The sequence below is a fragment of the Seriola dumerili genome, unplaced genomic scaffold (assembly GCF_002260705.1).
Source record: "Seriola dumerili isolate Sdu_G_001 unplaced genomic scaffold, Sdu_1.0 BDQW01000321.1, whole genome shotgun sequence".
Classification (NCBI taxonomy): domain Eukaryota; kingdom Metazoa; phylum Chordata; class Actinopteri; order Carangiformes; family Carangidae; genus Seriola; species Seriola dumerili.
Window position 1 is genome coordinate 94,063 of NW_019174576.1, and position 26,880 is coordinate 120,942.

At 41.2% G+C, this 26,880-nt stretch overlaps 1 protein-coding gene across 2 annotated transcripts in view; it reads right to left on the bottom strand.

Moving 5' to 3' along the window:
- Positions 1 to 26,880, bottom strand: part of LOC111231933 (lipoma-preferred partner homolog) — a 144,436-nt gene that overhangs the window by 77,157 nt on the left and 40,399 nt on the right. For both annotated transcript variants that reach the window (XM_022759215.1, XM_022759216.1), the window contains exons 4-5: positions 16,016 to 16,215; positions 77 to 174 (exon numbers count right to left, since the gene is read on the bottom strand). In XM_022759215.1, the coding sequence (XP_022614936.1) occupies positions 77 to 174; positions 16,016 to 16,211 (294 nt within the window). In that variant the 5' untranslated portion in view covers positions 16,212 to 16,215. The remainder of the gene's footprint in view (positions 1 to 76; positions 175 to 16,015; positions 16,216 to 26,880) is intronic.

Here is a 26,880-nt window from a genome sequence, read left to right on the forward strand (position 1 = left end):
GTCTTTGCTTTCTGTGCTGACTCACAGAGAGTTACTGACATCCGAGGAAATTTAAAACAACGCCAGCCTCGCTCACCTGGTAATCGTACGAGTTCATCGGCGGTGGAGGGAAGGAACCGGGGGATGATGGGAAACCGGTTGATTCCTCGGCAGGTGGTGGAGGGGGAGGGTAGTCTGTTGGGATGGAGACACACACACACACACACACACACACACACACACACACACACAGAAAAAACAGCTTATTAAATACTTCCCCTTTTTTCTACATTTAAACTGTCACAGTTCTGAAGGAACAGACACCAGTGAATTTACACCAAAGTTAATGAATATAAATTTTTTAAATCATTCATCTAATATTCTGAATAACTAGTGCCACAGGTGCAGAAAACAATACATTTAATAAAACATGCAAAACAATAAAACTAAATGCACACTGTGTATAAATATATGAATGGACGTGACTGGGCAGCATCATGCTGTGTGTGGAGAATGTGCACATGTGCAAGTGCAACAACAACTGTTTGTGTTATTAATATGCGATAGCACCATGTTGATCTAATTAATCATAATTTGTCTTGCAATATCAGTGAGAACCTGTAAAAATCACTTCACTGACGTTGGAAATAGTTCACACTGTTATTACAAAAGAAAGACAAAGACTTAGAGAGAAACAAACGGAGCCTCCTCATCCCACGTCAACGGATTGACACACATAATTGCAGCAATTTGGTTAACTAAGAAGTACTAATCTGGAGTAATGTGTGTGTGTGTGTGTGTGTGTGTGTGTGTGTGTGTGTGTTTTTCTTTTCCCCCCGAGATTGGAAATGTAAGTGTTGTGTTACAAACGGGTTACACTAGGTGTTTGTTCTGCCAGAGGAGGAGAAACAAGCCAAATTCGTAGTTCTAAAGTCCGCGCTAATCCAAGGATTGCATCCAACCACATGTTTCAGACAGGATAAGGAGTTACGTGCCAAATTAAATTCTGATTTGGCTTCTCTCGGCACAGGACTTAAGACTGAATCATTTGACCATGTACTTCTAAGTACCAAACCAAACATGAGCTTTGCAAATTAAAGGCTTTTATGAGACGTAATGGGAATTTGTTCCAATGCTAAGACTTTGATGAGTTCTGTTCAGAAATTCCATTTGCTTTCCATGGCTTTTATCTGTTTTCATTAGAATCTAATTGATGTCATCAATGTAGTTTATCCAAGGCAGCTGACCAAATTAATTAAGCATGATTTTCAGCTGCCTCGACAAAACAGCCGAAAGAGAAAAAAAAAAGAAAAAGAAAAAGAAAAAGTGAACATGGAGAGATAATGCAGCGTGGTTAAAATTGGACACATGTCTGCGTCTTGAGCATTACAACATTGCAGAAATTGTGAGCATTGCATTAAACATTCCCCTCTGGGTGCTTGAGGGCCTCAATGTGAATTGTTTATATAATAACCTTGTGACCTCCGCTAAAACTCCAGAGTGTAAGAGCTCCTCTAAACCTCTGGGAGGGAGAATAAAATATGCTGCTCGACAACAAGGCGCTGCCCCGCTCCTCCCTCACTCCCTCCCTCCCCTCCCTCCCCTCCCTCCCCTCCCCTCCCCTCCCCTCCCATCCTGCACGGATCCTTTTTACCAGAATATAAGTCATTTGTAACTTGTGGCTTACACAGAATTAAAACATTAAGTTTCATGTACATTTCTCTCGAACATCAAAGATGTTTTGGATTCATCATTTCAGGAAACACACAAGTTGTAAATGTTTCAGAGACGCATGTTTTATTGAAAAGGTCTTAGAGTTTCGTATGTGGAACAGTGGAAAGCAGGACTTGGAGCTGGAACAGGGGTCATTAAGCATCTTCGCTGAAAGGATCCGTCTGGTTATTTTCTCCCTCGACCTTGTTTTCCTCGCATCTGTCATCACGCCAGTCACTTAGGATTGAAATGTGTTAATATGCTAATGTAAGACTCAATCACTAGCAGGAGTTTGTATTCCCTGTAGTCCTTCCAAGCAAAAATCATTTTCTCTCATAAACGGCGGTTGAAGTTGTTTGTGGCTGATTTGGGGTCAGCACAGAAAGTCGTTTAATACAAGCCTTTTAAATGAAGTGGCATGTCATTTTAAAGCTTACAGTATGTCCACGATTTAACATTTATCCATGAAAGGAAATATCCTTCCTTTAGAAAATACACTGCTGATGCCCAGATGATCTTTAGCCGTGCCTTTTCGAATATTCTGTACGTTCAAATAATGATTATTTTGTTGACTTCATCGAGCAAAATGTGGAACCTGTCTTCACAAGACTGTGGGAACTCAAATCACCAAGGCCTGAGAGCAGTTACAACACAGCCTTTCAACACACTGGAGATATGTTCATAATATGCACATGTACATTTTAATAGCTGTGGCTGAACAATTATCACATAAGGCACATCATAAAAGGCAGTTAAAGCTGCAACCTCAAGGTTTAAAAGATGCCTTGTATCTTGTTTTTGTAAAAAGTTTCTCCTCAGAACTCGACGTTGCGTGAATGAGTGACGCAGAACATATTGACAGCATTTCCTTCCTCGTGAACCATCTGCAAAGCAGACTTTATACATGTTTAGAACTCTGCATTGTTCGCATCTATGTTTGCTGCATCACAGTCTTCTTCTTCACTGCTGCCGGAGCCACATTGCTACACTTCTTTGCGTGTCGCATCGCCACGAGCTGTCGATCGACAAAAAGTTGCAAAACGTGCATCACATCGCGCGTCCTTCAGCCCAAGCACAAACGAAACACGGACCCTGGATGCTGCTACAAAAACATCATATCATTATCATTATATTGGACGAGTGTTCACGTTTAACACGTTGAAATGCAAAAGAGTTTTGATGCTTACAAACTGCTTTATTTGTATCTGTAGGTAAATTTAGTTTGCAGTAAAAATACATTCAACACACAGCACAGAAAACACCATGTGCAAAAGTGCAATAAAAATTAATTAACTCATTAATTGAACATTGCTTATTTGCAGTGTTAATACAACTTATCCATGTGCAACATCAGCTAACGCGTAATGTAAAGACTATCGAAGCAGCCAGCAACACACTGGGTCTGGGGTCAAGTGACTGTGTGTGTGTTTACTGCAGGAACTTTTTCGAGGAACCTTTTTAGGAACGTGGTATTTTCACCTGCATTCCCACGACCACAGGAACCGAGCACCTAGTTTTGGTTCCTGGACTCGGTTCCTGCCCCGACAGTATTTCTCAGTGGTGCAGGTGCCATCAGGAGGGAGTTTGGATCAGCATTATGCCATTTAAATAAGTATGGAGATGATGACTTAAAGACAGTGTGAGAGTGAGCAAAGGAAAATAACCTGAACTTTCCAAAACATGACAATTTGAAGTTCAGGAGAAAAAAAAAAAAAAAAAAATCTAAGTGATACAAAAAGTGAATTTTAAAGAAAGAAATGCCATTTAAAGTGCAAACACAGAGACTTTTAATTAAATGTCAACTGTGTTTTCTCTCTATTTTTCCACTTTTCTCTTTTTTGTTTGTTTGTTTTTACATCAGAAGATTTTTCTAAACTGTCCTCATTAAATGACGACCTTCTTTTTGCTCAACTGGAGTGAAACAGTGACAAAACATCTGGGGGGAAAATATGCTCAATATTAAAATAGTGAAGATCTGTAGAAACAGAAAATGATGAACGTCACTCGTAGGTGAGGCTCAGGAGCTTTTTCTGCCACTCTCTTTCTTTTCCGAGCTTTTTATTTTGCGTCTTTTTCACCCAGTTTCACAACCAGAGCCCTCACTGGCTTCCCGCTGTTATAATGTGTTTATTGAAAAGCTGCCGGTGATCCCGCCGCCAGAAAATCCGAACCCCCGGCTCTGTGCTGGGGCTATTTCTAACAAGTCAAAATCAACGCGGGTTTGAAATGTTGAGGACTTTCTGTTCTGCGCGGGGCTTTCGCCGTCTTGCTCTGAAGCAGCGTGAACCAGGAAGAGCGAGAACAGCTTCTGTGCTGTGAATGAAACCGACTCCATTTGTGACAACAGGGAGCTGAAGGCTCCAAGTGAGCGCTAATGAGAGGAGCAGCAGGAACACCTACTTAATACGACAACTTCCCCTCTCTTTATTGAGCAATTACTTTTAAGTAGCTGCTTTGTGAACGAGGAATCCTGATCAGTGATTAAAGTTATTTGAGAGGCCATAAGAGGCATAATTGGTTATCGGGAACCGGAGTATTGTTAAGGGGATAATAGAAGGATGGATGTGGATCCAGCTGTGACTGAGACTAATATTAAACTTTGTTTTTCAAGTCAGTGATACATGTAGAAACATATCAAGTGCAGTACATGAATGATTGACAACTGTGGAAGTCTTACACTTGCATATACACTCCACCAGCCACTTTATTAGGTACACCTCACTAGTACCGGGTTGGACCCACTTTCACCTTCAAAACTGCCTTAATTTCTTCAGCTTCAACAAGGTGCTGGAAACATTCCTCAGTTTTGATCCATATTGACATGAAAGCATGTGAATCTCCCGCTCCACCACGTCCCAGAGATGCTCTGCTGGAGTGAGATCTGATGACGGTGAAGGCCACGTGAGTTCAGTGAATCAGTTATCCTGCTGGAAGTAGCCATCAGAGGACGGGTGCACTGTGGTCATACAGGGACGGACGTGGTCGGCGACAACACTCAGGCAGGCTGTGGCGTTTAAATGACGCTCAGTTGGTGCTGAGGAAATATCCCCCACACCGTTACACCACCTCCTGCAGCCTGAACCGTTGATACGAGGCAGGATTGATCCATGTTTTCAAGTCATTTACGCCAAATTCTGACCCGACCATCTGAATGTCGCAGCAGAAATCGAGACTCATCAGACCAGGCATCGTTGTTTTTTTTTAAATCTTCTATTGTCCAATGTTGGTGAGTCCGTGCGAATCGTAGCCTCAGTTTCCTGTTTCTCAGCCGACAGGAGCGGCTCCCCGCTGTGGTTTTCCGCTGCTGTCGCCGCATCTGCTTCAAGGTTCGGCGTGTTGTGCGTTCGGAGACGCGCTCCTGCATGTGGTTGTTTGAGTTGCTGTTGTCTTTCTATCAGCTCCAAAACAGTCTGGCCATTCTCCTCTGACCTCTGGCATCAACAAGAGAAACTGATCCTGAGAACTGCCGCTCACTGGATGTTTTCTCTTTTCCGAGCCGTTCTCTGTAAAAACCCTAGAGACGGTTGCGTGCGTGACAATCCCAGTAGATCAGCAGTTTCTGAAATACTCAGACAACCACGCCACGTTCAAAGTCACTCAAATCGCCGTTCTTCCCCGTTATGATTTCTCGGTTTGAACTTCAGCAGATCGACTTGAACGTGTCTACATGCCTAAATGCATTGAGCTGCTGCCATGTGATTGGCCTGTTAGATATTTTAACGAGCAGTTGAACAGGCGTACCTAATAAAGTGGCCATCAGGTGTATGAAACTAGAAAAGAGAAATACCAGCAGAGAATTGTTTCTGCAGCAGAAAAAAATAAATAAAACTTTGCAGGTTGTAGATGAGTATTTTTTAAGTAGGTCTGCTCTGTGGTAAGGATTAGTATATGGGGGGGGGGGGGGGGGGGGGGGGGGTGGAAGATTGTACGCTGAAGGTCGAGCATATGCTTATAGATTTACATATGTACAATATTATCAGAGTTACACGTGTGTAAGCGGCAGCCATCTGGCCTTTAAGGACTTAAGAACAAAGCCTGGTACATAATATAACTGCCTTTTCACATAATGCATGAAACATCTCTGTGAAGAAACAGTTTGCAAGAGCGGGAAACTGATAAGCCCCCCCTGAAGAACACAGGCCCCAGTTTTTGTTTTGTCCCATCGCTGTAACGAAAGTCACACTTTGCTCACATGTTGTTCGGGGCACGGAGCGTAAATTATCTCCCACAATCTAAACTTCATTTATTGCTGAAAGTCTGACTTTCTGGTGTCTGTCAGCATGTGCACATGCTGCAGCGAGCCACAGGGGAGTGCGACAGTGTGGAGCCACATGTGTCACATGATAAACATCTACAGCAGAGGTGTTGAGCGGGAAAAACTTCTACAGTAGCTGACCCCCTAAAATCTAAATGACTCATCTTTTTCTAGTTGCACAAACTTGAAGTAATCTGTATTTAAAACAAAAGAAAATCTGACAAACTGCTTTATTTTTTTTGTTTGTTTGTTTGTTTTTTTTTAAACCTACAATCCCTTCCAGACAAAATGAACTTTTAAGTCCTGGGTGTCGGTCCACATGTTTTGTCCCCACACATTCGTTCCAAATGCGCTGTGGCAGAGGTTGAGAGCACATTGTTTTGACATAATTATGGACCCGTTTTATTCCATCTTCCGCTGGCGAGGAGCAGCTGAGCCCTGCTCTTAATTAGCATGATATGTATAGAAGAGTGATTTATGACTTCATTTGGTTTTGAGAGATGCAAGGGAGGGATTTGAGGTCTTTGGAGATGCACTTGTTTTAAGTGTAAAGGAGCAGACTGAAAGTGGCTCCTGCTACTCTGAAGGAGAATCCCCACGGGAGGAGAAATCGAGATCAGGGACAATAGACGGATTATGTGTCTGTATGAAAGCAAAGAAACAAAAACTGTGAAAACAGTGAATGGTTTAAAACCAGAGCCGGGCCTCTTTATCTAAACATTTCAACCAGTGACTGGGCGGAACAATTAGAGCCTCGAGCTGCGATGCTGGTGAGGTTTTCTAATGAGTGAAAGCATGATTCATCAGAGGTGGCGAGGGGAGCTGTGTTGTCATTTCTTATAAAGAAATGAGAGAGAGAGTAAATGAAGCCAGTCAAATGTCACAGCAGACAGTCACTGCTGTGTAAACTCAGCCAGTTTCATAACAAGAAGCCTTTCCAAGCAGCCTCTGCAACGCGGAGCATCTACTGTAAACTTACAGCCTGTTATTGTACACTCCAAGTGTCAAAGGCCGTGTGAGGTACCCGGCCATACACTCACTTCTGACTTACATCACACGGCTGTACGACTAAGTGAGAGGATGGGATTCTCACACTAACAAGCACAGTTCCACACAAAGTGTAAATATAGCATGCACGTCCATTAATGGACACCTAATGTCATTTATTAGATGTCTTAATCTCATTGATGGGGAACACTGTCGTTGGGCTTGTTAACTGTGGCGACCGAGATGTTATCAAAGAGCTTAGAAGACCATATATAGACATAAGAACAGTTAATGCAGTAACGCGATTTAGTATAAATTATGTAACACACAGTATATCAGGGTAAGACCAACAAATCAGCCAGGCTGACATATTGGCCAACATTAGCTTATCAAAGATATAGAGTACATCTGAAACAGCAAACATCATTTCCCCACTTTGAGAGCTCAGATGCGATTATGTTACTTTTATTATACTTTTATTTTATTATGTTTATACTCCTGCTCTCTGCATGTTGGTTACAGTCCTTCTTTGAAAAACTATTTAAAGGGTTGTTTCAAGTCAAACAGAAATTTGAACCAGATAAGGAAATATAAACTTTGAGTCTGTATCTACTGTGCATATTTTTCACAAGGATCAAACCATGTCTGGATGTATTTGTGGAAACAGGGTGAATGTTTCCAGCCTCTGGGAAACGTGCGGCCAACTCTTGTGTTGCACGACAGTCTGGACCGTGTCAGCATTAGTGTATAGCCTCCAAATGTTGATGCTATTAGCGATTTACGCCGCCTGTCCTCTACAGTGTTTGACATTTGGTTGCACCCATTGCACTTGTTAAGTGTCTACACCGGTGGAAGCTAACGAGCTAGTTAAAACTAGCCAACTGGCTTGCTAACGTCACCAAAGATTGTACCAAAGCCTCCTCAGTCGTCGTTAGCGACCCTCTCTTTAATTCCAGTTCCAGAGCAGCAGCTAACATCAGTCCTCACTGAAGGGTTATTACAACACACTGAGTGCCCGCCCACAGAGATACTGCACCAGTCAAATTAATTACAGTATCAGTCGACGGCAGCAGCATCCACAACTCTGAATGCCGGCACTCGCAGATAAACAGTCTTCTTGCTGAACGTGGGGCATTAAACAGGAAGACTTTGAGTGTCACTGCAGAAAAATATATTAAACTTGAATTTCTTCCACTGGCAATTACAATTTGGAACAGAAAGTAGTGACAAGTCAAATTAACACTGAGGATAAATATGCTGTTTCCTGGTCAAACAACAATTTGAATTTCACTTTGACTTCGGATTGTTTATGTTAGGAGGTTTGGATTGGATTTTTTTAAAAATAAAACATAAATATAAGATTTATTATAAAACATTCATGGCTAAGTATGTTTTAGAATACAATCAAGCATGTCTTTATGACAAAACAAGTCCGTGCAATCCAACAGAAGACTAAGATTTCACATGTAAATTCAGTTTTTGAAATCTTACTCAGCGTTCAGACTCTTCCTGTGATCATAAAGACATCGCGCTGCACAAACAGGACGTGAAGGAAACTGTTTTCATAACACAATTAACCTCTTTAGGATAATGGTGAGATTTAGAGAAGTGAAATGTCTCGTTCAGGCAACAGAAAACATCAGATTCAAAACTATCAACGGAGTGCGTTGTCTCACACACGCAAAAAAAACAAAAAACAACATGTTTTATAATCATAAACTTTCAGGCGAAGATTTTTTTTTTTAAATCACATATACAGACTTAAAACACACTGCAGCCAAAATACAACAAGTAGTTGAGGTGTGTGTGCTCCACTTAGATAAAAGTGGCTTTTGTATGCGCTCAGAGCGTGAGCCTGTGGTTTCTATAGGGACCCTGACACACTCATTGGTGGATTTCCTGTAAATTCTCCTGGTGACACCCATGAGGGACTCTGACATAACAACCGGTAGTCAGTTTGCCTCTGGCCAGTCAAGCAGGGAGGAATAAAAACAGCTTATGCACATGTTCAACACTTTTGAACTGCTCTGAGCAAACAATTAGCACGTTTCTGGAAACTTGGGGCGAGAACGTTTTTTTTTTTTTTTTTTTTTATCAAAAACAGCACTTCTCGGATGTTTAACTTTCATTATCCCGCGACAAAAACTTATCGAGCTCGACAATTAGCAGCCAGACATTATGAGACCAAACAGCACGTTGTTTTTACTACCAAAATGACTTCAGTGTTATTTCTGTAGTTGAGGTTTTTGGAAGAAATTTGATTTGTATTACGTTAAGTTCAGGTTTTTAATCGCTTCATATCATAATATTCTGAATGAAGCTGCTGATGATGATTCCTTCATTCACTCACAGAGAAGAAATCCCCATTTAATGCTCGACTGAGATATTCTACACAGACATGTGAAGCAGCTGTTTGAAACAGCGTCAAAATCACAAGCAGTGAATCAAACAACAGCTCAGCTCAATAGACTGAAGGATCTCTCGTGCAATCGATCAGACCGTCCGTGCGCATGTTTTATATAAAAGGAAACATAAAAGACACGAGAGTCGACAGAGAGTGAATCACCCGTCTGCTCTGGGAAAATGACCTCCGTCCTCGACATTGCGTTTCACGCTCCGTTCTCGTGCGTAGTTTTCAATGAAACAGAGAAGTCCCAGAGAGCGCTCAACAGGCCGAACAGCTAGTCATCAACATGTGTTGATCTGTGCAGGCAGCTGCACACAGATCCAATAACAAGAATGCAAAACATTTTTACCAGGATGCATGTCTAAAAGGATGTCAAGGAAGAAAGTCAGTCGTTATCATGCAGCAGGAATGTGTTGTCTCTTTCTTGCAAAATATAATGATTTAGTGTTTTCAAGAAAGGCCAATTTGTCCCACAATGCATTTGTGCGTGCGTTAGATCTGCCAATAACATGTTGTTTTAGTTATTTTACAAAGCAAAGAGTAACTGACACGCTGTGGTCAATACTGCTTTAACAAAAGTGAACCTAATATGTTTCGGAGGGTAGTTCTTATTGCAGGGATATTGCACTGGATTGCATTGCCTTGTACAGTTATTCATGATATCTTATCCACCTCTCATACAGTATTTTGCAGAGTTGAGCATTTTTCTAATCACACAACCATCACATGCATATCATCCTGCAAATATCCAGAACAAAATCTTAATAAGAGTTAAGTTCAGATCCGGCAGCAAAGAACTAAGCATAAAAGAAAATTATATTTCACAAAGCAATCACGACTGACCTTCCCCACAGCACATCTACCATATGAGATCAACTTAAACCCTAAAATCTGATCTGCTGTCAGGACTTGTGAGTAAAGGGTCACTGTCTGAGACCTATATGTCTTTACCTTCCTCCTGCTGGGGCTTTAATCAGGACAAGTCCTCCCTTAAATAAAAATCTGACGGCAGACCGTGCTAACTGTGCACCGCCCCGTCTGCACCGGCCTCTTTGTCTGTGCAATAAACATGGCCTCAGACTGCTCATTCCAGCCCTCACACTGGCCCCTGCTAGACAAAAGGGACAGCGAGGCGCTGTGCCAAATTGACTTGTCCCTAATTTTTATGCTAATCCTCCGTTTTACATCAGACAGTCCCCACATTTGATATAAAAGATATTAAATAAATAAAACGGAGAGAGACCCAGATAATCTGTTCATAAAGACGTCTTATCCTTTGACAAGTGGAGATGTCTGCAGATGGCTTTACATCTCTGCATGTTCAAAATGCTGACAACAAGCAATCATCACTGTCATCGTCAAATGTTTAATGAAGACTAATGCAGCAGCCCAAAAAAGTCATAATATTTTATCAGCAGAAGACGTCGCATTCTATAGGAAATTACATACAAACCAGATAATGTCAAATTAAACCTTGAAAACTGCTTTAAAACTGCTCTTTAATACCGTTCCCTCCGCATATTTACAAATCAGTCAACGGTAGAACTGACCTCCAGTGAGTCTTTACAACCAAGACACACCATTAAATGTTACTCAGCTTGTGTAATTACTGTCACAGTGAATGTGAACAGCATAAATGACACATAGAAACAGTGAGATTAACAGTTTTTGGGTTTTTTTCTCAGGTCATGAGATAATTAGCAAATGTAGCTCCGATATCACTGAATTTATAAAAGTTAAAACATTAAAAGAGCAAATTTACAACAATTATATCATCTGCAAATGTATCTGTAAGTATCTCCACCTCTGTTGCATTGTTTCATTAATCCTCTTAATTCCCACACACAGTGATTAATTGTGGAAAATAAGACAGTGGCAAAGGGTCTGGATTAAAAATGACATTTTTGGGATTACAAGACTTTAATGATGCCACAAATCATCAACTGGGAATAAAATGTAGCTGTTTTTTTGGGGGGTTTTTTAATTTTAATTTGCAAAGAATCTGTTTAAATGGTCAGAGGTGAAGCTCGACACTAATAGATCCAAAGTTCGCTCTTTTCTTTAGGTGTGAATTTGAGGCAACTGGTCCTGTCTGAGTCTGTCAAAGCAATTTATCCAAAAGGGCTTAAAATGAACATTTTTCTTCATAGACAAGGCTAAAATATCTACACCCAAAATCATGATCATAAGCATGGTTCAAAGTTATAATCATTAAGATCTTTATTAAACCAATCACCAATCAGTGTCCTATGGAGGAGGAACCTCTGGCAGCTACAGAGAAGAATCATCCACCAACATGCTCACTAGCTTTTCAAAGCTCCTCAGGCTGCAGCTTGTCGTTGTTGTGTTGTTGTGTTTCCTCTTCAGCGTTCTCCTGCTACATCACGTGACTGACAGATGGTTCATCCAATCACCTGCCAAGTATCGTTTTTTTTTTTTTTTTTTAAAAAGCGCCTGCCGTTCCAAATAGTTTTTAACGAAGTCTTCCAAGAGCTTCTGGTGCAGATTAAAAAATGTTTTTAAAAAAAAGCATCTGAAGCGTCAGGTTAGTTTGTGATTCTATTTATGGTCATTTTCTTAACCAATAGCCAATGTGTGTTTCATTGCAGCCACTGTCTTTGTCTGTACCTGCTGATGCTTACCAACAACCGACGTTTGCGTGGCTATAGGAGTGTTTGCTGCGCCCACTTCCTGTTACCACCTGTAACCATGGCTGTTGCTAAGTCAACCAGCACTGAAATTGTAAGGATTATAACTCTAACAACCACCCCCCCCCCCCCCCCTTCCCCCGCGTACTGTGTTTCAAGGCATTTAAAATTATAAATGGTTAAAATTACAGCTTCCTATCACACCCTAATAATATGTAAAAAGCTTCCAGTATCAACCTCTGCACACATAAGGTCAAATGTCTGCGTGAAATTACAATAAGCAGAACATATTCTTGAGAGGGGAGGGGGAACTCAAACAGTGTGGGAGCCTGTAAAAAAACACATTTGGTGGTGATGCGCTGTTTTCTATTTTATTTTTGGGTTTTTTTTGTCTCCTCGGCGGTGGGCAGAGCTCACAGAGCGGCCGTCTAAGAACAAGTTTTTACAATACGAACATCTGGAGTACCGGAGAGAGGTCCACGACTCAAACCACAATCCCCCACAGACAGCAGTGTTTTTCAGCCTGACACTGTGTTCACTACTTGCTGAATTTCATAACCGTTTCCCTCTGTTTTGGAAATCTAGGGCTCTCGGGGGGGCTGAGGGCAGAGGTTTAGATAATGTTCACATTACTACATACATGCCAGATGGGGCGGTGGGTTGATATACAGTACTTTATGTGCATAACACTATCTTTGTGTCACGTTCTACCCTCGTGACATCTCCCTCACGGAGACTTCGGAAGTGTCTGAATAATGAAATATTTCACATTTTTAAGAAACGATTTAAACACCAGCGGAGCTTCAGGAACATCGTTCACACAGTGTTGAAAAGATTCTTTACACCGCGTTGTGTACTGTTGTGGTTGTGGTATATTACAGTCACTTTGAGCATATGCAAATTATGAGCATCAATGCTTTTAAAATGCCTGTAAGCGGCAGTGAGTAGGTGTCTTAACTTTTCAGTTCTCAGTGTTTTTTCTTGCCAGTGACACCAAAGTCACTTCCTGTCTTCTTCTTTTCAAATTACAGTATCTTATTAGAATGGAAAGGCGTTTTCTTTGTATTCGTTTGCATAAATCATCCTATTATTGGGTTTCTTTTGGTCAAAACTAAACCAAATTATGATCATATGAACTTTAAAATAAAACACACACTGTGCTTCTTTAGTTAGTTCTCACCATGAGTCTTAATTTAGAAAGTCCTCTCAAAGGAGTCATATGAGCCTCATGTAAAACAGACAGTTATGCTCTGTGGAGCACAGCGTCTGTGTTTCTACATTGTTTTAAATAATCTTTACCTCTACCTTAAATGTAAATCTTCACGCCAGACTGTTACGCTCTTTCAGTAAATGTGTTTATTGACATTAACATAAAGCACTTTCTCCAAAAAACAAACCATCAGCTCATGAGGGACTTAAACAGCACAAGGCCTGAACTCACCCACAACTGCAACCCACAGTGTTTACACTGTTGGTTTATTAGAAATGAGACATGCAGCGAGGCCTCTGTTACAATCAGCACTTAGAGATTTAATAAAATTAAACTTAAACCGGTCCAGGGCTCAAGGATTGCATGTGGCTTTTTGGATGAACCGCAACAGCAGGGCCAGCCCTATATGTCCGTGACTTACTGACTGAGTGATCATAGTTCCACCATTGGTCAGCTGAATGCCACGTGACCTAGTTGGAGTTTCCCCATTGGATATTTGTCACTAGATTTATGGACACCAACAGATCTAGTGACTCCTCGGACAAAACCGAGGCTCTGAGTGAGAGAAAAGATATTCTGTCGCTTCTAACTTTGTCTCTGACTGATCATTTTGATTGTAAATGCAGCTGAAATCACAGCAGTCTTTGTCTTTAATGTGTATGTTTGGTGATTTGGTCAGACGACGTCGCGGTTATAAAATCAGGATTTTAGCAGCAGCTTGGAAATGACTTGGAAGTGACTATTGGTTTAACATCTCTCTACATGGAGTTACTGGAACGTTGGATTTCTCTTCACTGCGAATTAATTTCTGAGAAAACGTCAGTAAAATGCCACTGTCTCCACACACAGCTGCTAAAATGGTTAAAAACTATGACATATTTGTATTTTTTCACGTCTGTGTCATATTCAGATTCAGCATCGACATAGACAACTATAGTGGAAGGTTGTCAGTTTACTGTGATGATGCTGGTGTGATGTCGGTATGACATCAGCAGGTCGTTTCTCTGTCTGTTTTTGCTGGGAAACGCGCGCTAGATCACGGCGCTCAGCTGTGGCGCGTGAGACAGACAGGGGGCGTGTCAGTTGTCTGACACCAGAAACTGAAAAAATATGTTGATGAGAAAAGCTTTACTGGAAATTCAGCTTTATTAAAATAGTGAAACCAGCTGACACTAGGCAGACTGCAAATACAGCGCAGCGATGGCAGTCGTTTACAACGGTCCCTCAATTTCGCACATTGACCACATTGGTCCGGACATATGCTACGTTTTGACCTAGTCTTGTTATGGGGCTCTCATATCGCCATCTTTATTCAAATCCGCATCAAATTCTTTAATTTATATTAAAATATGTAAATCATTGCCAGTAGCTCTGGTTTTCTAGATCTCAGCTATTAATAATAATGATAAAACTTTATTTTTATAGCACTTTTCAAATACTTTACATGTTATCATAACTGATAATAAGAAATTATGTCCAAAACTACAAAAATAGGTGCATACTGAATATGTGTTTCAGTATATTTTTATGCTGTGTCACTCCAGTTCTTTCCACACTGTGTTTGGTGGGTGATTTTAAAAACAGTGAGGTCTGTTCAAGGTCCAGATACAGTTTACAGAAGACCTGATCGGCCTGAGAAATCTTTTTTTTTTTTTTTTAATCGATGAGCTTTTTGGAAAAATTAAAAAAAAAAAATATTACTATAACTATGGAAACTGATAATGAATAGATCTGCTGTACCACCTGGCAAATAATAGGTGACCAAGTAGTTGTATTACCTAGTAAAAACATCGCACCTCACAGCTGTTTTTTGTTTTTGTTTTTGCGCTGATTTGTAATCAGTCACCTGAAGACAGGAGGACTACCCCGCAATCAATACAATGCCATTTGTGCTGTAGCTCACTCGTGGAAAGGTTATCGCTGATATAAAGAAAAGCACAAGTGGAACATGAAATGCAGACTGGTATTAAAAATGCAAACTGTGGAGACACTGGGTTTGAGATAAAAAATTACATGTTAAAAATACACTCTGCAAAGTGAAGACTAGAATCACCAGCTCACTGTTCCGAGCCTCCGCCAGCCGGTCCAGCTGAAGGTTAGACGTCGTGTTTGTCCAGACTTCAAAGGAATTTCATGAAAAGTATTGAGCGTATTCTTTTTTTTTTTTTTGTTAAAATGGAATTTATGACTAAATTGACATTTTTTAATCCAGCGAATCGTTTTCAGTGAGAAATATGTTGTTTTCACATCGGAGGCTGCTACTACAGTGGAGCACAGAGCTTGTGGTCGTCACCCAGGGGGGGCGAGGATGTGAAGAAGGTGGATGAATAAAAGTCAAAGCAATGAACTAGAATGACCACCTCGCGGTTGTACGCCTCCGCCAAACAAGTCAAGTTGCAGGAAATATGGTCACATCTCCCCTTTCCTGAGCTACAGCATTGGATTTGACGTTATGATGTCACACTGAAGTTGACCTTTGACCATTTGCAGACAGAGTGTCAATCAGTTCATCCTTGGCTCCGAGTGAATGTTTATGCCGTCCTCGAGGTGTTATTGCGATATCGCATTCACAAGACTGAGACAAACAGACGGATGGACGGACAACCTGAAAACACGATGCCTCGGGCTTTTGGTTGTTTCCAGCGTGAAACCATAAAAACAAAAGTCATTTTCTCACCTGATATTGAGTTTGACTGCTCCACACACAGGTTAGAGCCGGACAGTCAAGTCACAGTATCAGATAATGTCTTAAGTTGAGGTTAAATCTGTAATTTTCTTGATAATAGTGATTCGGCACCGTCTCCTGTGCTGCTTACCTGCAGGGTCAGAGTGGGTGGGCTCTCCCATCTGTTTGTATGGGTTGAACTTGGGCTTGGGTGCAACCATCGGGGCGAATTTCTTGGGTGCCTGCTGCTGGGAGATTGAGATGCTCGCGCTGCCCAAAGACGGTGTGGTCTCCATCCGGGCAGCCACTTGCCCCGTCTGGTCGTTACTGTTCGTTGGGTTCCACATGGTTCTGATGAGGAAAGACAAAGGTTATTAAAAACTGAAGCTCTGACCAGTGAATGTAACGTCGGTCAACGTGAGTGACAGAAACCATAAAGGCTTTTAGGGCTAGAGCCAAAAATGAGCATCACTACGGGGCGCAAATAAAAAAATCTAGCCTCAAACAGTTAAACTTTAACGACACAACAAATTTATCTTCCAGTTATCCCAGTATAAACTGGAACTGCAAGTCCAGCCTTCATGTGTGGCCATTTCAGACAGGTACAAACACATGTGCCTTTAGATGTTGTGACACAGAACATTGTGAGACGTAGTTTGTCTGAAGCTCGGGCCTTAAGGCGGTGCAGAGAAACACGACAGCCATTAGCATCTCTGTATGGCTGTATCTAAGAACAGTGGTGCTTTGTTGGTGAATGTTGACGTCGGCATGCTAACATGTTAAATCTGTTAGCATGGTGATGCCAACCAGGTATAATGTTTAGCACCATCTGAGTTTAGCATCTTAGCATGTTAGAATTTGCAAATAAGCATTAAACAGCTGAGGCTAAAGGAAATGTTATTAGTTTGGAAAGTATTTGATGGCGACGCTAAAGGAAAAAGTCAGTGGGATAGCCAAAGTCATTAGCATTCCTCATCGTAATCCATCATCCACCCGATAGCTGTTGAGACATTTCAGTCTGGACCAAAGTGTTGGACCAACTTCTCCATCCCAGGAGCCTCGCTGCTAGCATGGCTAAAAAAAAACAGCTCAATAGAGAAGTTGCCACCAGCTGTTTATCCTTATTTGACCACCACAAGTTTATACGGGTCGTCTTGCTTGTATTATTAAAACTGTTAAAACTCAAATCTCTTTTTATGGAGAGGCTCAACCTACTGTACGAATCACCTTACACGGGCCACACTGTTTTCTCCACACGCAGCACAAGTGATCGAGTCTACTTTTTTCTTTCAGCTATTAAGTCAGACTATTAAAGCAGCCGTCATTCTTATAATAATAAAAAATAAGGTGATACACACTGTGTTCTGACATGTATTCATGTGTCCAATTTAATAAGGTAACACAGTTAGAACAAGGTCTGAGCCTTGTTGTTGTTTTACTCACAATCTTTCTTGCAAAGCTCAGACGAGAACAAACAAATCAAAATAAAGTGTCAAAAAAAAAAAAAAAATGGCGGAAACAACAAAGTATTTTAAAAAACAAAAAGACTTTATAACAGAAAAAGTATTGAAAAATGTTGTAATGCTGATGTAACCATCAGTGATTTGTAAGTGTTGATGTAGCTGTCAAAACTGAGATCAGATCAGTGTTCAGGAACGCCACAACGCTGATCCACACGTCACAGAGGGAAGGCGACGATGTACGACTTAATTTTTCAAATGTGTCTACTCATTATTTTTTTTGTTGTTTTCTGGCGGAGGTCACTAAACGCACAAGATTATAAAATATAACATTTTCCCATCCAGACGCTCAGCTCTGACTGATAGCTAATGACTATCATTTATTTCATGAGTCGACTCGTGTGTCTTTTATACAGTTACAGTGAAGAACACAGAGGGAAAGAACTCGCTGCAGCTGAAGACACAAACATCCAGTATTTCACCATCACATTCTGAAATCACTTGAAATATTTGAACTATTTATACGCCACTCCCCCCCCCCCACCCCCCATCCTTTCTTTTTGTTTGTGTTTGTTGTGCTGCGTTCTGATGTTTCTGCTGTTTATTATCCTCACTTTGACTGATACAGGGTTTACATTCTTTCTCCGAAGCACAGCAGAAAAAGCCCACGCACAATCATCTTTTAATATCTGCTCAAATCCCTGCTCCTCCTGCCGTCTGAATGGTTCTCACTTTTGATATTTTTCTCTGCTCTTAATGCTACGATTCAGACGCCATGCTGGTGTCTCACACACACCCACCTGTCCTTTCAGCGCAAATGCTTTCATTTCTCGACACTGAAATGGCTAACAAAATAAAAGATGAATTGGAAAGAGGGGTGAGGTGGGTGCGGGGTGTGGGGGGGGTGTGGAGAAGAAATGATCTTAGCATGTGTGAGTGAAAGACTCAATACAAGACATGTTGAATGGAAAATTTCTGTTTCAGTTTGCGATTTCATTTTTTGATGATGGCAAATAATTCACAGGGGGATGTCACTTTGTGCGCACACGGCCCTAAAGTGCACATTAAACCCACATTCGTCTGCGAGTTCAAATAAACTTCCTTCAAAACAAGTGATTTTTTTTTTTTTTTTGCGCCATTCTGGGGACACGCACCTGAGCCCAACACAATGACGACCTCGCCATATAATCACTCCGGTGATTCATAGATTACCTGTGTGAATAAAAACTTTTAATTACTTTTCTTCCATTTTTACTATAAAATCTTATCTACATAACATTCCCTCTGAACTGACTTCAAATTAAAATTAAATCTACTTTCTATTGGAGAAGTGATCTCTATTAAAAAAAGAAAAAAGGCAGACAGTGTGTTCTGTGGTTTATAGAGTAACAAGGACACCGTCTCTCAAAAGAAATGATCCTGTAGAGTTTTTAAATGTAATTTCTCACTGTTTTGAGCTGCGCAGTCTCCTCCATTGTGCTGCAGCAGAGGCAGAAGTCTCAGTGGCAGATGTGTTATCAGACACCAAAAGGGATCAATATGAATGTATTTGTTTATTCTAATATGTTGAAGGATGAAGCTCAGCTCTCTAAATGCTTTGTGACTTCATGAAAACTACAGAAAACGTTACTCAACCAGAAGGAAACAGCGCATTTTTGTTGAGGACTATTTTCGGCGGCGGATTAATACACATTTGATCGTCTGGTGAACACAGCGACTGGGGGATGGCGGCAAAATAAACTGTGACCATGTGACCACATTCACTGTAACGAACAACATCTCAGTTAATTTGAACTAAATTATTAATTTTTTTGGACAAGAATCGAGCAAAGGAGGCGCAGAAGAACGAGATATATATCAGTTAGTGGGATCAATTCATTTTCCAGGGAATTTGTTGACAGATATCAAAACGTATAATATAACATCACCAGATTTAAAGACAACAGTTCAAAGACTGGAGGAGAAAAGACGGAGGGAAAGAGAGGGGAGTATCTGAACATGACGGAGTCTCCATTTCCCTCCCAGGGCGAGAAGTCGTGTGCTGTCGACTTTCTCCCAAGACATCACATGGAATACGTATCTGGATCCTGACTATTTGTCAAATCACAACGCGGGTTCACCTTTTGACATCGTAGGACACATGACAAAATAAAGCATCCAGCGCGGTCTGATGGTTCAGGACTGAGGGGGAAGCTTCAACCTCCACAGAGAAAGTGAAGAGGCAGACTTCCTCAACAGGTCTTTTTACCCTCCTCTTGACTGTGATCTATATGGCTCAATGAGTCGCATGTGTCTCAGCTCTGTGGCACAGAAAACAAAGAAAATGCACAACCGGGTTTTTCTAAAAAAAATAAATGAATAAATTCATTTGAAAATGACTTCATTGTCTTCTTTGTCGGCGTTATAGGGACTGGCTGTTCATAGGCAAATCTGGGTTGGAGGCGGAAACAAACAAGCCACAATTACAGCAGTGGTATTTTTAAACCTAAAGTAGTAACACTGGAGTGCATGAAAGGATTTTAGGTTTCAACCACTTTTACCAAGAAATATGAGCAGGAACTTTGGTATGACCCATTATGTGCTGAAAATATAGTCCTCAAATACCATTAAAATGAAAATTATAACCTAAAAAATTAAAGTTCAGTGCAGCTTTAGTCCAAGATGGTGTAGCATTTTCTCCAGAAACCGGACAACCACTGAGAGAGAAAAGATTCGTATCCATATATAATCAATAATGTTTAATTTTTTTGATTCACATTAGTGTGAAACACATTTAGGAATCGTAACGTATCAAAAATCTAGGAGAGCGTGTTTTTGCTCATTGTATTTTCCCACCTGAGAAAGTTTGTGTGCTGCGGCTCCTGCATGTGACTAAGTGCGATCTGATGTGATTCACACCGACTTCCTGTTTGATTTCTTTGGTGCACAGTGCCTTTTCTGGAATGTCCTCATGCTTCATCTGATGCTGTTCATTTCATTTCCAGTAAACTCGTAAACTAAATTTTCTGGTGTCAGGCCCAACTCCATCTGTGCATCATTAACAGCTGCTGATGAAGCCGGGCCTTGTTTGTTCGGACGTGTACTGTACACGATGTGCTGCATCTTGTGTCTCGTTGCCGTTCACATTAATGAGCCGCTGAAGGCGCTGTGGCTTTCAGTTTCTCTGATGCTTTCACAGAACTAACCATAGCTGCATCTGATCAGTTTAAGAGGACGCTATGGAGCACAACCATCCAGTGATATCAAGTATATCACAAGTAATTATTAGGGAACTTACAATGCAGCATGGTTGGAGACTGTCCCAGCATGCAGCAGTGATGGGCTACACACCGGAGTTTCCATTCCATCCTGTGTGTCTTGACAGTGTGGGAGGACGCCAGAGGAAACCCACACAAACACAATGCATGCTGCACACACACCACATGCAAATGACTTGAACTTTGCTTTAAACATATTCTGATTCAACAGATGTGGAGCCGATGTGGTGAGCATCTCAAAGGTCGACGCTGTGAGCCTGAACATGACACGCTTCTTGTTTATTTAACTTTGGCTTCTGTGAGCTCTCGCTACTTAATAAGCTAAACTTCGCATTTGCTCGCTGCTCGTCTCTATCAGCTTTGATGTGTTTGTGATAAGAAATAAAAGTCCCTCCCTCTCTCATCTCATACTAACACTCACGCACACACATATATATATATATATATATAACAAAAAAAAAAAAAAAGAAAGAAAATACACACAACACATTGCCATAAGTGAGGCATATGGCATAGGTCGAAAGTGCACGCACGCAGTCACAAAACAGGCTGTGCACGTAGCGAAGCCTCATGAAAGGAAAGTCAATTCTGATTGCCGGGGCAGTTACAAGATGACTCACAAAGCTGTGACACCATGTTTAACAGTTTGCTTTATGGGGGCATGGCAGTGAGTCTGTCTTCTCACAGCTGCTCCGCTGCACTTTTACAGCTGCCATTGAGGAACTGCTGCAGGTGTTTCTGCTGCATTAATCTTTCATGTCCACCAAGGAAACTATCAAACAAAACCATCCGAAGAGGACCACAGAGAGTACTGAATTCTAACATAAAAACAGCAGGGTTCAGAGATTTTTTATTTTATTTTTTTTTTAAATGGAAAATATGACATGCTTTCTAGCAAATCTGTTGAAAACATACAGAAAACTGCAGAACTTGATCTGACAGTGTTCAGAATCCGCTGCTTGTAAAATACTCCACCAGCATCCACTACAGTTTTCTCTGTTGCCTTCTCCTTTACAGACTATCACACACAGTAATTATCTACGGGTGGCTGACTGCTCTTAAAGGAGTGTTTCATCTTTTTCAGAGGTCAGTTACAGATGAGCAACTTAGCAGAAGTTAAGTAAAAGCTAAAACAGTATATTCATACCGTGCAGAGAAATGCTTCCAATATAGTTACAATACAGGCATGAGTCAAACCAAATATTGGACTACTACTAATACTGATGAAGAATTACTCAGCTGTGGAAGAAAATTACTTCTAACTAGAGGCGGGAGATCTGATGATCAACTTTTCACATGAACCACACAGATCGTTATATGACCATCATAAGTCATATTTAGGTGGTAGCCGGCCCATTGTCAACTGTTAAACAGCTAGCCTGCAGCTAACAGCAGCTAACAGCAGCTAACAGCAGCTAACAACAGCTAACAACAGCTAACAGCAGCTAACAGCAGCTAACAGCAGCTAACAACAGCTAACAACAGCTAACAGCAGCCGGCGATGGCAGCCCTTGTTCTGCTCTGCAGCCTCGGTCACATGTGCCAGTTCTCACCTGAGCTGAAAGAGAACCACCGTGACCAGGTGCAGAGTCCGCCCGCAGGACGAGAGACCTGTCTGCGATTCAGGTCGATTCAGTTCAATTCCATTTGTATAGCGCCAAATCATGAGATGCATTATCTGACGGCACTTTACAGGGTCAAGACCTTACAGAGAAAAACCCAACGGTTCCCACAATGAGCAGCACGATGAGCAGAAGAATTCATTTCTAACAGGAAGAAAGTCTGCCTTGACCTGTTGGGTTGAGAGGCAGGGAAACAGGAAGCGGGATGAAGGGACGGGGTAGCGACTGAGCTTTCAAATTAAAACACTTACAGGTAGCATCTCACGAATAAATAACAGCGCTGTCCAAACTAATACTCCATATGAACTAAGAAGCAGAGGAAAGATACGAATCATAACATCCGGTCATGACTTGCAGATCGAGATTCAGATCGTGGATTGTGATTCTACCCAAAAAGATTCCTTTTAGCTCTGTTTTGGTCTCCACCAACTCCAACTTATTACAACTAGTGATGACCTGTGTGTATCTGCTGTGTGGTGACGAGCAGGTAGCGTACAGTGATTTCTTAAAGCTTTTTACAGCTGCCTGCATGTGGCTCAAAACAAGGCCGATGTCAGGTCAGTGTCCACTTTGCATTTTACATTTCAAGCCATTAAGTCCAAGTTTAACTTGTAATCTGCAGGATTTCTCTATCAAACATCCCTTATGCTACGTATGAAGCAGTGTCCAGCGCTGTCCATAACAGTGATTGTGTTCCTACACGTGTCAAAGTTGTTTAGAAAAAGTGAAGGAGGGTTTAAAGGGCAATTATGCTGCTTTGCTCCCACCTTGTGCTTCGTCCCATGAGTAGAGTTCAGCTAAAACTACACAGCACTTGGTTCACTAGACACCGATCAAAACATCACTTCAAAAAGACACTGCAGAGATGAAGACGGAGATACACTTCGGCTGGCAGATTTTTCATACCAAATAGCGGAGGTGGTAGGCGACTGGGATTAGCACTCACGATTTGTGACGCAATGTGCGGAGGATCAGCCATGCGGATGAAACCGCTTTAAAAATTAAAGGTTCCCATCTGCAAGAGGTTGCCGCCGAGTCTTCCCAGCATTGGACCTGCTCTGCTTTAGAGGGTCGGTTGAATGGCTGAGCAGGTTAATGCGACATTACACAAACAAGCGCTCGTTCCCCCACACGTTCTGCTGTTTGGAAACAGGGAAGAGCAAAGAGTTCAAGTGGTCATTATGGATCTTCAAAATGTTTCGTGCAAGAGGGTGAATATTTGAAAGTGCCGGAAGTCTGACACCACGCCATGTGTTGACATATTAATAAAAGCAAAAAGCTGTTTTGGACCTCTTTCAAGTGTTAAAAATTTTATAGAGGAAGCGTAACAGCAGTGCCAGGGCATCAGAGGACTGGGCAAGTCAAACATCATGTTCTGAAACATAGCCACTGCAAACAGTACAGCGACATGACAAGACTATCTTTAACATCAACTCAGGAGCAAAGCATATGGTTTTTATTGATGCTAATGCTGCTAATTTTGAGCCATTATATTTAATTTCAGGTGGTTTTTACTTTAGACCTCTTATCATGTAGATATCATTAACTGCCTTTCATTAAAATACAACTAATGAACACATTGGTTACTACAGGTTTCAGAATGATGATATATTTAACACAGAAACTGCTGCACCCTCAGTGTCACTTTGGCTAAGAACAAATGGCATTTTGTTTAAATTATCTGCACATTTCCTGCAGTTCTTTATCAGAACGTGAAACAGAAAACACCCAGATGACAAATCCAGGATTTTACTGCATGTAAATGTGAGAAAGTAAGTAAGAATTTACTTTTTCATCACTTTAAGACGGGGGGGTTTCCTGCACATAAATGTGAGACAGTAATTTGTTTTTCCACATGTCCCTGTAAAACATGCAGGGTGTGGATCAAGTAAAGAAAAAACATCAGTGATAAGTCGCAGCACAGTGAGAGGTCTTGGTTAAGTCCTCAGAGGGATAAAAGAAGAGGACATTACATTTTCAAGCTTGATTTTTACACATATTACACCTCAGATATTATCTCTTTGATTCATTGTTAAACTAAACTCCTTTACGGTCAACCTTTTCGATAAAACACATCCTGTCTGTCAAAATAAAAGAGCTGTGGTGACAAAAAGAAAACACGTTAAGAAGCCAAGACGTCTGTCCCGTTCTTTGACACACAAGGCCGAAGAATTAAAACTCTGAGTTGATTGAGTTTTGTTTGTTTTCACAAACGATTAATCCGCACAATATGTTCTCAATTAGAGGCAGCCTACCTTTTGGAGTTTCTGACCAGCACTGGTGCAGAGGAGCAATGTCTTTACGAGCTGGTGCACATTTTGTTTGTATTATAAAGATGCTGCAGTGTGCAAAAGACGTGCGGCAATGCACCAGCTGAACATGAATGTAAACAATGGCTGGTTTATTCATTATTCAGAGTTTTTCTTTATTTTAATTTTTTTTTTTTTGCAAATGTTTTATGACTAAGGCAATTAATTCAACATGTCTGTGAGACCTGAAGGACACACAGCTTTGGTAACACTTTAGTTTCCCAGCTGGTGATTTTTTTGACTCTCCACATTAATGTTTCGATTATTAGATCATGAATTAAACTAATTTCCATTTAAATTAAATAATTTCTGAAATAATTTTTAAACACTTAATATTAAAGGATTTTATATAGGGATTATAGTATATATATATTTATAGTGTCTGTGGTCAGGATTTGTGCCTCAGCCTGGTCTGGAAAATCAGTAAAGAAGTTCTCACAAAGAAGGTGAAGCAGAGCCTTTACAGTTTCCAAACGCTCTGACTGAACTGTGTGAAAGAAAAGAAAAAAAAAAGACCTCTGAGGTCTGGATGCATTACAGTGAAGCAGTTTCACCTCTAATACCAACAACAGTTCATCCTGTTTCAACACCTCTGTCTCAGAGTCACCTGCTGTAAGTCAGTCGCTGCACCGGCCCCGGCCACTTCACACAAATCTGCCTTGACAACAAGGAGCGAGAAAGCTAGCAGGCAAAAATCACCTTCTTGTTGTGTCAAAGTGAGTGTGCTCAGAGCTCAGTGAAGAAGAGGGTCTCAATCACAACTCATCCCGTCTAGACCCCGACAGTAACCCGGACAGGAGGCGGGCGGGCGGCCGGAGAGCGCTCCCCGAGGAGGCGAGAACAAGCTCGTTCAGCTGGTCGCAGCAGCGGACGTCAGCGGTCCAGTGGATCGACTTCTATATTAGTGGAGCAACACTGTGTTTCTTTGTCTCACATCTACCATCAAAACATGTCGACGCCAAGTGATTTGATTAATATATTATCACACGCTTCAATAATTTTCTATTTTAAAATTGCAAATGATTCTTTCATCACGAACGGAAACAGCAACAGAACATGTTTTACAGCTCCAGCTCCACCCGGCCCAGAGTCGGTCTTCAAACACAGGGAGCGCTCCATTTGTTAAAGGCCAGAAAATTTCAGACCTCTTTGTACAAGGAGCTATCAGACAGCCCGTGTAAAGCCTCTCATAATTTGGCTAATTACACAGATGGATAATATGAAGGTTAATCAAATGATAAATACAGCAAACACCGATTTGTTTTCCCCATTAGCTATTGTGAAGAGCCCAACCAGTTGATAACCATTACAAATGAGATTTGGAGCTGTGACTGCTACAAAGAGCAGCAACCCCACCCCCCACCAACACCCGGCACCCGGCACCACCTCCCTGAGCAAAAGCAGCAGATGAAAAAGAAAAAAAAAAAAAGAAAACCAGGCCAGAATAACGAGTGAGAAGAAAGAAAAGGTAGCTCCACTGCTTTTAGGTGAGACGTCATGTGAAATCTTTCCTCTGCCGCCGAAGAGGCCGCGGCTGCAGACAAGACGCGAAGTCGCCACCGCAGAGTTCGATCCGTGTCGGATCCCCCTCTCAAGCCATTGTACTCAGATTACAACAGTCATTTCTATACTTATTTCTAACAGAGGTTCTCTCTACCAGGAGTGTACTCTCACAAAACCTTGGTTTTTTTTTTTTGTTGTTGTCACTTCTTTTATCTGCTCTAACAAGCCGAACATGTTTTAACATTAATACAACAAAAGAGGCACAGAGAAAGTTTTAAGGGTCAAAGTACTTGCTGAGAGAAGCTGCTGTTTGAATACGCTCTCGACGGCTCCTTTTGTGCTAAAAAGTGTCATCATTCATTTGCAGAGGTTCAGAATTACAGCAAAAACAAGAATTATATTTCTGCATCACTCGGGTATGAAAATACCACTTATTCCGCTGGATAATAGCTGTGTTTGTTAAAGTAGCACCTCAAAACTTCCTAACAAGATTTGCATGACTTTTTTTTGAACAGCTGTTGAGTAGTTTACTTGAGTTGTTGGCCTTTGCTCCCTAATGACAGCAGCACAACTTTTCTGTAAATATGTGAATCTGACTTTAATGCTGACTGACAGCTTGTATATTGGCTTGGGATATATCAAATAGAATTGGATGGCTTGCATGACTGGAGTATGTGCTCCTTGATACTGCAAGTGGTAAGATGCAACGTCTCAGGAGTTTATCTTATCTGAGTCTCAGGAGGTTACTGACTGACAGCTGTAAATATATCACACAACACAACCTTAACCATCTCCCACATACCTCTGTGGTAGATAGCACTCTTAAAAATATATTTGCATCAACAATAAACAAAGAAAAGATCTG